This window comes from Schistocerca americana, chromosome 7 (assembly GCF_021461395.2).
Source record: "Schistocerca americana isolate TAMUIC-IGC-003095 chromosome 7, iqSchAmer2.1, whole genome shotgun sequence".
In the NCBI taxonomy this organism is placed as follows: domain Eukaryota; kingdom Metazoa; phylum Arthropoda; class Insecta; order Orthoptera; family Acrididae; genus Schistocerca; species Schistocerca americana.
This window is the reverse complement of record NC_060125.1, coordinates 123,385,955-123,401,459: the sequence shown is the minus strand read 5'-3', so window position 1 is coordinate 123,401,459 and position 15,505 is coordinate 123,385,955. Positions and strand designations below refer to the sequence as shown.

The following is a 15,505-nucleotide window of genomic DNA, read 5'->3' as shown; positions in this document are numbered from 1 at the left end:
CTGTTTCAAATGCGCATTTCTTTAACTGGTTTAAAATCAATCAGTGGATTGAAACATGGACGAGAAAACATCACGAGTTGCTTGGTACACTATCCTCCACGTACAACTGTTTCCCCCAACTTCATTTTCAGTGCTGCCTATCTTTGCAATGCGATGTTAACGTAATTATTGTATTTTACAACATTAATAACTGACAATAAAACTGCAGGCTTCATGACAGTGTGAACCATTTCATATTTTTATATGTGGAACAGTTCAAAATCAGGATGTCCAAATCACTGCAAGTGTTATTAAATTACGGCATGCCCCTCGTTCGTTTTCTTCAGCGTTTACTCAGCCCGTTTACTCAGCCTATGGGAAGATGCACTAATGACGGATGTTTGGAATTTCCTGCAACTGGAAACTGTTTTCGGATTACATCTTTCGCCAGACGCCCTTCGTGGCGCCACAAACGTCAGTCACCCTAAGACAGGGACGATGTGTGTACCACTACTTTGGAAAATGTACTGATATTGTGAAGTGTGCTTTCATATTACAGCTCTTCCGGTGTCGTGTTTTGGAGGTGCAGTTAATCTTCAGAAAAGTGTGGAAAGCCGCCTGAAATCGACCGTTAGGTTTTTGGGTGTACTGGAGCAACAGCCTTTCATCAAGCGCGTGGAATACCCCTGTCCCACAAGTCAACCTCCTGCGCATTAAGTTCGACAAGGCTCTCGAATTACTCAGCTCCATTTCACAGAGTGCTGTGTGTAGCTGTATTGAGTTTTAATTACACTGCGTTCATCAATGGAGCATAGGAGGAAAATATATACATGGCTCTGTACGAGCAGTTGTTAATATCATTTTATCTTTACTGTCATTAGGGAAGTTAAACGTTGGGTGTAGAAGATTCTGTTGTTAAATTCTACCCATATTCAAACTGCCCAGTAACTATTCACGAGACACTTTCATACATATGAATACGTTCAGCGCGACGTGTAGGTCCAAACTGGCGTGGGTCCATGACGGCGGCACACCTTCATAGCATAACACCGGCCTCCTAACGCGGACTCTGACCGCATGGAGCTGCTAGCGTGTAGCCCGGAGCGCGCGGTCAAAGTGATGTTTCAGCTTATTACCTGGCGGAATTTTGGCGTGAGAGGTATTTCCAAACGATAATTCGGAAGAGGGTAGAGTTGTGCACCTTCGCAGCAGCTGAATGGTTGCTGGTTCTCAGGATTCAAGGTATTTAGAGGATACTTCTAGCAAGCGTCGAACGGAATTACTTTTCAAAATGGTGGATTACGTTAGAGGATTTAGTGTAGGGTCTCTGTAAGCAGCACTTGAAATTCATTTTAAGACTTTGAGAAGTGATTTGTCTCATGTTGTTTTACACAGAATCAAGTCCAAAATGTGACTGCCATCCACAGTTTTACTTATAATTTAAGACTGTTAACAATTTATTTCGCCTACCAATTGAATTACGTGAGAGCTCAGCCACAAAAACAACCGCGAAACGAGGTGAAAAGTTTTGCGGTAATTTTATGAGGTAACAGCTGTATTCCTTGTAGATTTGGTAAACTTTCAGCATAGTTTCAGGACATCTTCAAACAATTATCTTACCTCGTTTTAAGAGGGCTGAAAGTGCCGTTTCAAAAGTGCTTGCATGATTTGCAGAATTAAGTTAGTGTTGTGTACATACTTCCACATAGTCAGCGCGTACACAATTTTCCCACTAGAGCGCGCCCCGCTAAGCACAACAGCGCAGGCGCAGTGCTCATCCGTCTCTGCACTACGAGATGGCGCTGCCGTAGAGACGGACCAAATTCTGCTTCCGCCGATCCGCGTATTAATGTGTAACGCAGCCAATGAGATTGCCGCTAACGTAGAACCTTTTCTCCTCATGGATCACACTCGCGCAGTGATACATGAACGTGCGAGGTATTATAACGGGTGTACAGACCTCCGATTAGTCAGTCGGCATTAGTCTGTACCAGTCTGCATTAGTCTGTACCAGTCTGTAGTCAAGTTTCAGTCTGCGCCTAATAAGATTACCAAATTCCTGTACATAGCCATGAAGATAAATGTGTAGACACTTTTGTCAAGTATCAGAGATATATGTGAGAATAAGATTAACGTACCAATACCAAAGGAACTTCAGATTGTCAATTGTAAATAGGGTCCAGAACCAAGTTAAGAAATTTTTATGGTTGTTATTATTTTAATAAATGTGTGGGAAAATTAATCAAGTTCTGTTTAAAGTTGGTCACCGTCAGTCTGCTACTGTAAGCGTGCAAGTGGCATTTCTATCGTCTGACCTAACGGCAGAAGATAAACACGCCACGATAAGACCACGAGACATATTGCTGACACTCGCCTACTTCGTTAGAGCGACAAGTCAAATAATCTGATGGTCTGTGTACCGAAGGTCTTACAGTACGCAGACCACAGTTAGTGATTTTATTATTTGTAGATATGTTTAAAAGTCCGGAAAATGTGTTCATATATCAGAAATGAAACTCTGTTGCAGGTGCATCTGACTTTTTTGGAGTGAATCATTATTTAACGAGCTATGTGAAACCAAGCGACTTTTGGAGTTCTCCATCCAAATGGCACGACGCTGGTGTCGTCAGTGTCAATATTGGGGTAAGTAAGCTGTAGAAATCCGGCACAGCGTTTCCAGCCGTGGTTTGGGCGATTTGTAATTTTAAGTGGTGTTCGGTGCTGGCTCAGTTGAAATATGTTACGTACTGAAATTTCGTCTTAACACCTGTCGTCGATATGTTACGACGTCACATCTACGGAACAGTACAGACGCTGAACAGACAACACATTATGACCACGTTCTCAATAGTGCGTGGGACCACCTTCGGAACACAAAACAACAGTGGTTCTGGGTCGCCTGCTTTCAACTGGTCCTTGGACGTCTACGTACAAATCACGGAAATATCGTGAACTACGGTTTGTGGGCGCAAAGCTGGCGTCAGAAAACGTCGCAGGCGTCCTCCATTTCGATCAGGCGAATTAGACGGCCAAGTTATCGACGTGTGTTGACTGTCTTGCTCCTCGAAGCACTGAAACACTGTTCTGGCCTCATGATATGAACAGTTATCTTACTGGAAGATGCCGTCGCCGTTGGGGGAAGACATCAAACGTGAAGGGATGCAGATTGTCCGCAGTAATGTTCAGGTAGTTTGCAGCAGTGACAATGGAGGAGGAGGAGGAGACTAGTGTTTAACGTCCCGTCGACAACGAGGTCATTAGAGACGGAGCGCAAGCTCGGGTGAGGGAAGGATGGGGAATGAAATCGGCCCTGCCCTTTCAAAGGAACCATCCCGGCATTTGCCTGAAGCGATTTAGGGAAAACACGGAAAACCTAAATCAGGTTGGCCGGAGACGGGATTGAACCGTCGTCCTCCCGAATGCGAGTCCAGTGTGCTAACCACTGCGCCGCCTCGCTCGGTCAGTGACAATGCTTTCGCTTACTACGACATATCGATTTGAAGCCCTGGCTGGTGCTCTCCATATCATAATACACACATCAAGAAAAATTATACATCACCCTGGTTCCCAGAACTCCTGGAGATAGACGTTGACTGTGGATGTTGTATCACAGACACAGTCCCTTTGACTGTTCAGAATTGTCACTAAACCCGCCCAAAGATGGAAACATCCTTGAATGAGCAGCGCCTATTAGACGGAGGGGGTCCGATAGTCGGTCGGTTCTAGTCATTCCACCAGGAAGGAGGTACGCGGCTCGTGTTGTCTGTAGTTCAACCATGCCTAGACGGTCAATACATGGAGGAGATACAGAGAGACAGGAACTGTTGTTGACATGCCTCGTGGAAGGCACCGTAACGGCTGTACGATACGTGAATGCCATCCTCCGACCGATAGTGCAACCATATCAGCAGCATATTAGCGAGGCATTCGTGTTCATGGACGACAATTCGCGCCCCCATCGTGCACATCTTGTGAATGACTTCCTTCAGGATAACAACATCGCTCGACTAGAGTGGCCAGCACGTTCTCCAGACATGAACCCTATCAAAAATGCCTGGGATGCATTGAAAAGGCCTGTTTATGGACGACTTGACCCACCAACCACTCTGAGGGATCTACGTCGGATCGACGTTGAGGAGTGGGTCAATCTGGACCAACAGTGCCTTGATGAACTTGTGGATAGTATGCCACGACGAATACAGACATGCATCAATGCAAGAGGACGTGCTACTGGGTATTAGAGGTGCCGGTGTGTACAGCAATCTGGACCACCACCTCTGAAGATCTCGCTGTATGGTGGTACAATATGCAATGTGTGGTTTTCATGAGCAAAAAATATGGCGGAAATGATGGTTATGTTGATTTCTATTCCAATTTTCTGTACAGGTTTCGGAACTCTCGGAACCGAGGTGATGCAAAACTTTTTTTTGATGTGTGTACTACCGAAATCGGCCTAAGTTAGTAGGGCGCTGTGTCTTTAGAATAGCCGTTCTCCTGCATGACAGTCAATCCAAATACGAGCGTCAATCTGTAGCCTATGAGTCATCATTTCCATCGATCCACGCTTCACTCCCGACGATACGGTGAACAAAATTTCAGAAAAATGGCTGTTCAAAAAGAAGTAATTAAAGCGCTCCAACCAAATAACATTACGCCAGAGGAAAACGATGAAAACCAGTGCATGAAGCTCACAGTTTTTATCTATTTTATTGAAAGAAAATAACCTATCAGACCGGTAAGATTTTACAGAAATGTAACATCAGATGTCAGGTCAAGCCATCAGATTGGGAAAGGATAAACGTTCTTCCTTGTCGGTATGTGGGGCATGCAAAATTACTTGTAAGTGTGATGGGTCAGCATTGGAATTAAAAAGAGAAGTGTAAATATGCCTTTGAAGTAAAACAAAAGTTTTTGTCTACTAGGGAAAGGAGAAAGATCAGCTGTAGCAGAACACGCTCTTCAGGCTGGAAACCATGATGGTAAATTTTCCGAGACAAAATTTTATCTACATTGACGAACTATAATCGACAGTTATACAAGGTGTTCATAAACTCCCGTTACAAACTTCTAGGACTTGTAGAAGAAACTGAGTACGTAATAAGAGGGTCACTCCAAAAGAAATGCACACTACTTTTTTTTAAATCCATTATTCTACATGTTTGAAAGTTTTGCAGTGTGTAGATACATCCTTTAGGAACAATATTTTCATTTTTCCACATAATTTCCATCCCTCTCAACTGCCTTACGCCATCTTGGAACCAGCGCCTGTATATCCACACGGTAAAATTCTGGACCAATTTGTTGGAGCGACTGTTTGGCAGCGTGCACAAGGAAGTCATCATCTTCAAACCTTGTTGCATGAAGAGAGTCTTTCTGTTTCCCAAAGAGATGATAGTCACATGGAGCCAGGTCAGGACTATAAGGCGGGTGTTTCAGTGTTGTCCATCCCAGTTTTGTGATCGCTTCCATGGTTTTTTGACTGATATGTGGCCGTGCATTGTTGTGCAACAGCAAAACATCCTACTTTTGCCGATTTGGTCGAAAATGACTCAGTCGAGCTTGAAGTTTCTACAGTGTCATCACATATGCATCAGAATTTATGGTGGTTCCACTTGGCATGATGTCCACAAGCAAGAGTCCTTCGGAATCGAAAAACATCACAAGCAGGAATGATGTATCTACACACTGTAAAACTTTCACACATGCGGAATGAAAACAGTATTTTTACAAAAGTAGTGTGCATTTCTTTTGGAGTGACCCTCGTATTTAGAATAGGAACCCATGTCGGACACGTTATCCAACTACGCTACGGAGCGTCAAATTTATAAGCACCGGCGCCTGTAAACGTATGTATATAAAGGGTGATTCCGTGATGATGTTAAGACTTATAAGGATGATGTAGACGGATGAACGTATCAATTTGAGTTATGGGTCCCTGTACCGAAAACGAATGAGTCGACAACTATAAGCGAAAATCGTACTGATATCTCTGACAGTGGAATATATGTACCGGTGTTGTTGTTACTAAGACTGTAGGGTAGGGAACTTCCAGAGGTGGTAGTATGGTCCAAAACAAGAGAGAATGTCCGTTAAACAAGGGCTCTAAGATGCACAGCTGAGAAGCCATGAGCACTTGTTCATCTTCGCTAGAGCGTAACACATCTCCTCTATAGAACAAATGCTCACAGCTCTCAACGAATGCATTTCAGAGCCCATGTTTACTGCACATTTTTTCTTGTTTTGATCCATACTGCCCCCTCTGGAAGTTGCCTATCCTACAGTCTTGGCAACAACAACACCGGTACATATATTCCACTGTCAGAGGTATCAGTACGGTTTCCGCTTATAGTTGTCGACTCATTCGTTTTCGCTGTAGGGACTCATAACTCAAAGTGATACATATATACTTCTCCCTGATACTGCAAAGCTTGTAACATCATCACGGAAATACCCCTTGTACACTTACATACGTTTCAAGCGCCGCGCCTGACGCTCTGTAGCGTCGCTGGATGACGTTTCCGGTCAATGGTTCCTATGAGAAATACTATGTACGCACTTCCCTTCAAAAGTCCTAGAAGTCTGTAAGGGGAATTTCCGCACACCACGTGTACAGAAGCCCTCTAAAAACAGGGCGCAACGGATATAAGTGCAGATATTTTTATATGCTTTAATATGTACTCACATTATTTTGCTGGTTATTTTTTCTCTGCACCGGACAGTCTTCCCACAAACACGTCACAAACTCTACGACCCGATCTTTTCTGCACCGTCGAAATCGCATCACTAAATGGACTACAGCCGTCAGTACATACTAAAGACTAACAACTGTGCATCCACGCGTCCAACATCTCTTCTGCTGCCCAGGGGAAAATATGCGTTAATGGTCTTCTTGCCACATATACTTGGAGGTACTAACCAGCCTAAAACATAGCTATACTTATTAGTCTGCAAATAAAATAAATACCGATGTAATGTTTTTCAATACCGAGTGCTCAGTGAGCAATAAAAAGTCTGCACTTACATCCATTACACCCTGTATAGAAACACGGCGACAACTCAGATTTCACAGAAAAGAAGAAGCCACGAAACTTAGTGATGTATGGACAGCGGATCTCCAGTATCTATTGATAAGTTTTATCTTTGTCAGTCCAAAGTTCCATAATTAAGTTTTATGTTCGACTAGGATTATCTTTGCCTATCATGTGTAAATCCTTACCACAGCTCCTTCGCGTGATATTCGTATAGCTCTCCATTGGCCGACTGGCCAGTCGTCAAGACTCAGGAGAACCAGGAGTACCTCTGATGATGTTCAACGTAGCTCTGTACAAATAGTGTGGAGCGAAAAAGTTTCATGGACGACGATCATACAACCCATAAGACTGCACCAACAACAAAGACAACCGCTCATGAAAGCCTCCATTGTACGGTGTTGATAAATCCAACAAGTTTCACACCGAGCAGTTCACTAGTAGAGGCTGATGCACGTGGTGAAATAGAGCGGCTGTTATTAATATATGAAAAGGTCTAGAGTGTGAGTCAAGTGGCCGGGGATGGTGATGAAGATGGGGGTGCTTGTAGTGAGGCTATGAGCATTACGTACACGAGCACCTGTCTGATATCACACCTGTGGAAAAATTTGAAGCATCCAGTGGCCTTTCCGATAAAGCCAGACGCAGAATGTGAAGGCCGTGTAAAGTTGTAGATCTGGAGGGGGACAGATATCACCCTCATTGGATAACGGAGAAGCAACGAGACACTCCTTCATATAAATTCCGAATGGTTCCCTGATGAACATTCCAGCATTCTTATTAGAATCACGTACCAAAATCATCAAGTAGGTGTATGCACACTGAAGCCCCAAAGAAACTGGTATAGGCTTGCTTATTCAAATACAGAGATATCTACACAGGCAGAATACGGCGCTGCGTTCGGCAGCGCCTATATAAGACGATAAGTCTCTGGCGCAATTGTTAGATCGGTTACTGCTGCTGCAATGGTAGAATATCAACATTTAAGTGAGTTTGAGCGTGGTGTTATAAACGGCGCTCGAGGTAGCGATGAAGTGGGGATTTTCCCATACGATCATTTCGCGAGTGTACCGTGAATATCAGGAATCCGGGAAAACGTCAAATCTCCGACATCGCTGCGACCGGAAAAAGATCCAGCAAGAATGGGACCAACGACGACTGAAGAGAATCGTTCAACGTGACAGGAGTACAACCCTTCCTCAAACTGCTGCAGATTTCAATGCTGAGCCATCAACCATTCAACGAAACATAATTCATATTGGCTTTCGCAGCCTCTTGCTCCCTTGATGACTGCACGACACAAAGCTTTTCGCCTCGTCTGGGCCCATCAACACAGACATTGCATTGTTAATTACTGGAATCATGTCGCCTGGTCTGACGAGTCTCGTTACAAATTTGACCGAGCGGATGAACGTGTGCGGGTATAGAGGCAACCTCATTAATCCTTGGGCCTTGAATGTCAGAAGGGGACTGTTCAAGCTGGTGGAGGCTATGTAACGGTGTGGGGCGTGTGCAGTTGGAGTGATATGGGACCTCTGATACGTCTAGATACGACTTTGACAGGTGAAACGTACGTAACCATCCTGTCTGATGACCTCCATCCATTCATGTCCATTGTGAATTCCGAGGGACTTGGGCAATTTAAGCAGGGCAATGCAACACCCAAACGTTCAGAATTGCTACAGAGTGGCTCCAGCAACACTCTTCTGAGTTTAAACATTGTTGTGTCCCTAGACATGGACATTACTGAGCATATCTGGAATGCCTCACAATGTGCTGTTCAGAAGAGATCTCCACCCCCTCATACTCTTACGGATTTATGGACATCCGTGCAATTTCCTCCAGCACTACTTCAGACATTGGTCGAGTTCATCCCACGTCGTGTCACGGCACTTCTACGCGTTCCCGGTGGCCCTACACGATATTAGGCAGGTGTACCAGTTTCATTGGCTCCTCAGTGTATAATGCGCTAGTCGCTCGACAACTCATTAGAATATTCGTCAGCAAAGTCCATGTTCGACCAATGGCTATGGCTATCTTTACAATGGCTTTCGTATGCTATACGTTAATGGCATGTCCAGGTTCATCGCTACAGCCACGATCGCATTCGGTTCAAATCCCCGACCTGTCATCCAGATTTAGGATCTCCTTGATTTCCCTAAATTGTTTCAGTCAAATATTGGTAGGGTTCCTTTGAAAAGGGCATGGCAGATTTGCTTCCCCATCGTTTCGTGATGTTCTCCATCTTTTATGACCGCACTGTCGACAGGACGTTAAAATCTAATCTTTCTTTCTTCTTTCCTATCTTGTGCTAGTATTTCTTTCAACAATAGTTTCCAAAACTAGAGGAAAGCCTGCCAGTGGTTAGTAGAATTTCTATAATTACAGAGTGCACATGTAGCTTGTTCTGCCCTCAAGTTTCATCGTTAACCCTCGTCACCGTATTGTCACACCGAATTACTCTGCATCTGCAAATAGGCAACCCAGTTACCAGATTCGCAAAGCGGGCCTTTGTGCCTTCCCGGACGCATCGTCTTAACGACTTGCACACACGGTTTGACGCTTGCCATATCACAAACGAAACGAATATTGAGCACCTTTAGCGTGAGCTGCAATCCTGGAGAAATGGTCTGTCCTCTAATGTGTGTCTCTTCTCGGAATGTAGTTTTTGTATAGTCTTCGTCTGAAATCCTGGAGGTATTTATGAACACTGGTGTACATCCTACCCTCTCCCCTCCCCCAACCCCGCCCTCAAACCCCTTGGAAAACGAAACGGTGGGAAATACTCGTTTCATATTGTTGCTTCTGACTAAGGCATTAATTAAAATAACGATACATTAATGTTTTGGAAAAAAAAATTGTAATCATAGAGATAAGACGATGATGGATGCCTGATAGTTGTGACATTATAAAATGAAGTGGAAAAACAGTGATGGGGATGTCTTTCATTTAGCCGTGCTTGGGCAGATTATCTGGTTGATTACTTTTAACGTTCCCCTGTGGATACCTGTTTCATTAAAAGGACGTATGATGTCACGGGAATGAGGAAGAGAAATTTCACACTGCGCATTCTGTGATGTTTTCTACATTCGAGTAACTGGTTTGCAAACATGGTTTCTTGTGATGTCCAATTGTTGAAAAACATTTTTCATATAATGTTAAATGTGCCTTCATTTTCTCGTGTTCCAGTACTATCCTTCGGGATTCCGCGACTTACTGAACTGGCTCGTTAAAGAATACCCTGGTTATCCAATCTTTGTGACAGAAAACGGCTGGTCAAATACTGGTGGTCTTAATGACACCGACAGAATCGAGTACTTTACGGTGAGTTACGATTTTTACCTTCGGAAACAGTAAACATTAGTAGTTTACTTCCTTAAAATGAACTCCTTAATGGTTTTAAATATTCATTACAGTCGTACCTGACGGCTCTTCTACAAGCTATCCACGTTGACGGTGTTCCTGTGATTGGCTACACCTGCTGGAGTCTCATGGACGACCTCGAGTGGACGGACGGATTTACGTAAGTCCTTGTGCACGTTCAAGTTTCTTTTCGTTTCCTCTTGATCAAGGCTGAAAAATCGATAAAGCCATTAACTGATCATGGAAATGTGTTCTGAAGTTTTAAGTATTGATGACACAAACATACAAGTTATTAAAACCGTCGCCGAATTTATTATGCCATTTATTAAAGAGAACTTCAGTTTAGTTTTCGTTAGCCATAACACTTCGTTTTGACTGGAAGCAAAACCTGATTCAACGTAAGCAGACTAATAATAACCGGAAATTATTATCCTAATTATTAAAAGTTTTATATCATATTACTCATGAACGCCTACTGGAATATCTGAAGATTTATCACATCTATGATAAATGTCAATCAGGCTTCTAGAAAGCTATTAGGATAGCAGATAAATTGATCAAAGTGGCTCATGAGTTCAAACATCCCACAGATTGACGGGAGAGAGTAATTTCTCTCCTTGATTTGAGTGAGGTATCTGGCACCGATGATTTTATTATCCTAATTTTGAAAACGACAGAAACGAGTTTCTCAAACACTGACTTCGGAGGTACAACCAGAAGCACAGAAAGAAACATCAAAAAATCGATTGTGGATTGTCAATGTACGAATGTGCTCTGAGGGGTCTCTTTGGGTGCATTCCTTGCCTCGTTTATTTTCCCTCTTCATACAAGTGCTACATAGTCTTTGTTATTACCACTTGCCTCCTGTCCTCGTTGGACAATCCGCTCTCAGGAGTACCCTTGTGAATCAATGATCTTACCTGTTTTAATATGACTCTCCTCCTGCCGATATCCAGTATTATCGAACTGCCAATAATAAATCACCTAATAAGTCACGTTCGACTTATCACGCATGAATGGTATACTGTGTTCACCATCAATACTCCTACAACACATGGTTCTTAAATTAAACCATCTCCGTGTAACAGTGAATCCTTACCACAAATATGTAACTTCCAGTCACTGTAGTCCACCTTATGAATAATTAGCGTGGATACTATTGGAAAAGTCACAAGCATTTTTTTCTTCATTCAAACTTCTTAGTCACTGGACTCTCCCTCACTTGTTGTCGCGTATCAAATACCTACCAACATTCCGTATTTCCAGCATAAGAACTGGTACTTCCAGCATCTGTCTTGAGCGTAGGCATAGCTCCAAATCTTTCTCCATCTCCCTCTCTCATTACCAAAAGGATATAATATCTCCACAACAAAAATGGAAATAACACTGATATGTAGATTTATTACACCACCTATAATTAACTAGGACAGAGGTGCTCTCCCAGTGAAGTACTGAAGAGAGACTTGTTCCTCGCTCTTTGAGTACACGTACGAGCGCACACGCTCTTGTTACGTGTCCCCGCTCGAAGAGCGACAACGGAACGGCCCCTCTCCACGCCAGACGTGAAGGGGTATATCTTTCAGTCTCTTCCATTACTCCTTCAGCTCAAGGCGTCAGAAACATCGTCTGCCAATCAGCATTGCTCTTCTAAAACGCGAGAATGACGTTTAGTTTAAGGCTACCAATCCAGAAATCTGTAGTATTGGCGTTTGGCGTTTGCTGTCTCCCTGTGAAAATCTCTGAAACTGCATGCTATATTTGTAAAGAATACATAGGTTGGGCGCTCCCACACAATGTAGCGGAATTTGCTTTTAAGCCAAACACGGGGTCGTTCCCCCTTTCACTCGGGCAAACGCTGTCCGCTCCACGGGCGGCTGCCGGCCTACGTAGATAGCTCCCTGTGAGCTTCGAATAGTTCAACCATGGTGCGCTTACTTGTTATTTGCATATTGTTTACATGAATTCATACAACATTGACTTTATCTTATCGAGTTTGGGTTCGGACGAAGCGTCTTGATGTGCGGAATATGATTGTGAGGGCGGAATATGTAAGCAATGAAGGTCAGGAGACCATGACTTCTTACAAATGTAGTCACTGATCTTTTCTCTGGGATTGGTGCCATCGCATGTGCAATAAATTACAATTAGCTGAGTGCAGTACAAGCCACAGACAAAATGTGACCCAGCAGTAAAAAAAAAGACGACCGCCAGTGGTCGAGAACGTGAGCGACATGTCGAAAGTGCAAAGTTGTTGGACATACACATACGCCAGTGGTAGAATTGCCAGAACCAGGAGACTGTTTCTCCCACGTATGTACACGAAGATTTTGTGGGCCTGCTTGCAGTATCCAAAGAGTATCCGTGTACATTTACGTCTGTTGTTGACAGATACACTCTTTGAGTGGAAGCGACGCCAGGCAGTGGTATCTCAGCGGAAACAGCAACAGGAACATTTTTAATGACTGGACTAACGGTTGCGACTGTCTAGCTCATGTCACTACGAATGAAGGGCGAAAATTTGAGTGGAGGCTATTTCTCGAACGCCACCATATGACTAGCCACCTTCTTGCAAGCAACACGGCGGTAAAGCGCGGACGTGTCACTTTAAAAGCCGCGCTTAGGCATGCACCGAGGGAACAGCTGGACCGCCGCTGTTCCACACGCCTTACTGGACCTCCGCACAGCTTTCAGATCAGACATCGATACCGGAAATGGTTTATGGGGGACACTGCACTTCCCGTCGGAGTTTTTTCGGTATAACAGCTGTCAGTTGAACCATGGCTACCGTTTTTATGGAAACAAGTCAAGGTGCAAATCTCTAAGCTATGCTCTTCGCGAGCACCCAGCCACGGAAATCAGAAAGTTTTCATCCACAACGACCTTAAAACTTGCTCACATGTGATGCTAAGGATAGATGTAGTACGCCCACCGTTACGACCGCCATAATTTAGACCTTCCTTAAATGCGATGAACATATTCTGCAAATAATGTGCAACGACAAACTACTAACGGTATCGCTGGAAGCCAACACCAGACGGGAAACCTGGGACTCCACATCAACGATTTCAAACCAACCCTCCAGTTGGGCTGGTCAGTCAACCCGTGTCACGCATAAATACCCGCACAGTGTTGGCAGGAGGGGGGGGGGGGGGGGGAGGGGGTGCGTAGGGCTACATGGGAAGGAAACATCGACTTTGGATAATAATTTAAAGTGCCGACGTTACATTTTCTCTTTGTGCTTTTTGACAGTTCTTTGTTTACTTACGTTACATGCGTATTACTGAGTTATTGCCGCATGTTTTACACAGGAATCTTATAAGATGTTGTAGTTCTTATACTAGTGCATATACAGGTACGTGATGCGCAGTACATCAGTTCTTATGTCATACTTCTTTACGAACTTTTTCAAACTATTTGGGTTGTGTGAGTTTTTCGTTAAATGGTTACGCTCATACTTACTACCGTTTGGAACAGAATTTCATTTTTTCTTTCCAGTGAAACCTCTTAAAACGTGGTGTGGAGTCCAATTGTATCTGTTTTTATACCACAGACGCGCTAATAACACTCAAATGAGGGTTCCTCATCATCCGGCTACCACCAAGTTATTCTGTTTTTCTTTCTTTCTTTTTTTTCGTTGTGTTGATTGCTTGGTGGTTCTTGACCGACTGCGTCTCCGTTGTGTGCACACGCGCTCACATTTTACCATACGTCCTTTCCCTCTGGCGCGTCTGCGCCTCTCTAACACAGAGCGACTTTCTCCCTGCTATCCTCGATCTATTGGTACATCATTTTCAGTATACAGGAAACCTAAGCATGGATCCGTAATTTTCTATTCGTAATAGAAGCCAATCCACGTAACTTCCAGCACTTATTAAAAAATCGCATTTACACTGTCATTTAGAAATTTCAGTAAACACAAAAGCATCGAGAAAATTATCTTATGTAAAAGTAATCTCTCACTATAAGTAGTGCTAGAATCAGTACACTTGTCTGTCAAAGCCTTACCAGTTTTAAACGTTTGCAGCAAGAAACTAGGGCTGTACGAGGTGGATTTCGACAGCCCGAACAGAACCAGGACGCCAAAGGCCTCTGCAGCTTTCATGTCGGCGATCTTCGAGACTAAGGAGCTGCCTCAGGAATACTTCCGCTACAGTCTCCCCTGAACTACAACTTATCTTGGTCTGCTCTTTATATGACCTTATGTACTGCAAAATAAAGAACTTTGGCTAACTCTTAATCATTGACGTTCTTTCCTTGTGTGGTAGCGAATGCAATCCGCAGAATCACAGCAGTTCGTTATTGAGACCTTCATCTGGCAGTGGCATTTCCGTTTTGAGACTATCTGAATTCTGATTCCATGTTGCTCATCCGCACATAGTTCTTAAAATTTTACTACATGAAATGCTTTAAGATAACGAAATTAGAGTCCATGGGAAACGGAAAGCAGTGGATTACGTCTGTAAAGAAATTAAAATCGATAGTACTAAATTTTCCGTACGTTTACATTACAAAAATTCGTTAGTAAGCATGAAAACCAGGTAACACATGTGGTAGTAACTGCAAGAAGCTAAACTCCCACATTACTCGTATATACCGTTCTATGTAATGACCTGATACAGGGACAGATGAAGCCTGACGTATTAAAATTCCACTAAGGAATAAAACGTAAAATATATTAAACACGAATGGTACGCCACAGATTTTACCAACAAAGTACGCTGAGAGCGTAAGATAAACTTTTACATTACATTCGTTGTACAAAAATGTTCAAATGAGTAAATTTCTAAGAGACCAAACTGCTGAGGTCATCGGTCCCTAGACTTACACACTGCTTAAACTATCTGATGCTAAGAGCAACACACACACCCATGCCCGAGGGAGGACTCGAACCTCCGACGGCAGGAGCCGCGCAGTCTGTGACGTGGCGCCTCTAACCGCGTTCGTTGTACACTGATTGCACGTGCATTTCAATATAATTCCATTTGCACAGTTTGTAAAATCCACGTAAACATAAGAAACTACACTAAATTGCAAGATTTCAGTAAACTTAGCACTTCGGGGTAATATTCGGAACAACGCTGATGTTCAACAAACGGACAGTGCAGATAAAGACAAGTGAAACACGAGGACTGAAC

The 15,505-nt window shown here is 43.5% G+C and overlaps 1 protein-coding gene across 1 annotated transcript in view; it reads left to right on the top strand.

Moving 5' to 3' along the window:
• Positions 1-14,533, top strand: part of LOC124622774 (myrosinase 1-like) — a 46,835-nt gene extending 32,302 nt beyond the window's left edge. Inside the window, exons 8-11 of the mRNA XM_047148566.1 lie at positions 2,507-2,622; positions 10,197-10,331; positions 10,424-10,530; positions 14,395-14,533. Of these exons, the coding sequence (XP_047004522.1) occupies positions 2,507-2,622; positions 10,197-10,331; positions 10,424-10,530; positions 14,395-14,533 (497 nt within the window). The remainder of the gene's footprint in view (positions 1-2,506; positions 2,623-10,196; positions 10,332-10,423; positions 10,531-14,394) is intronic.
• The last annotated feature ends 972 nt before the right edge of the window (positions 14,534-15,505 follow it).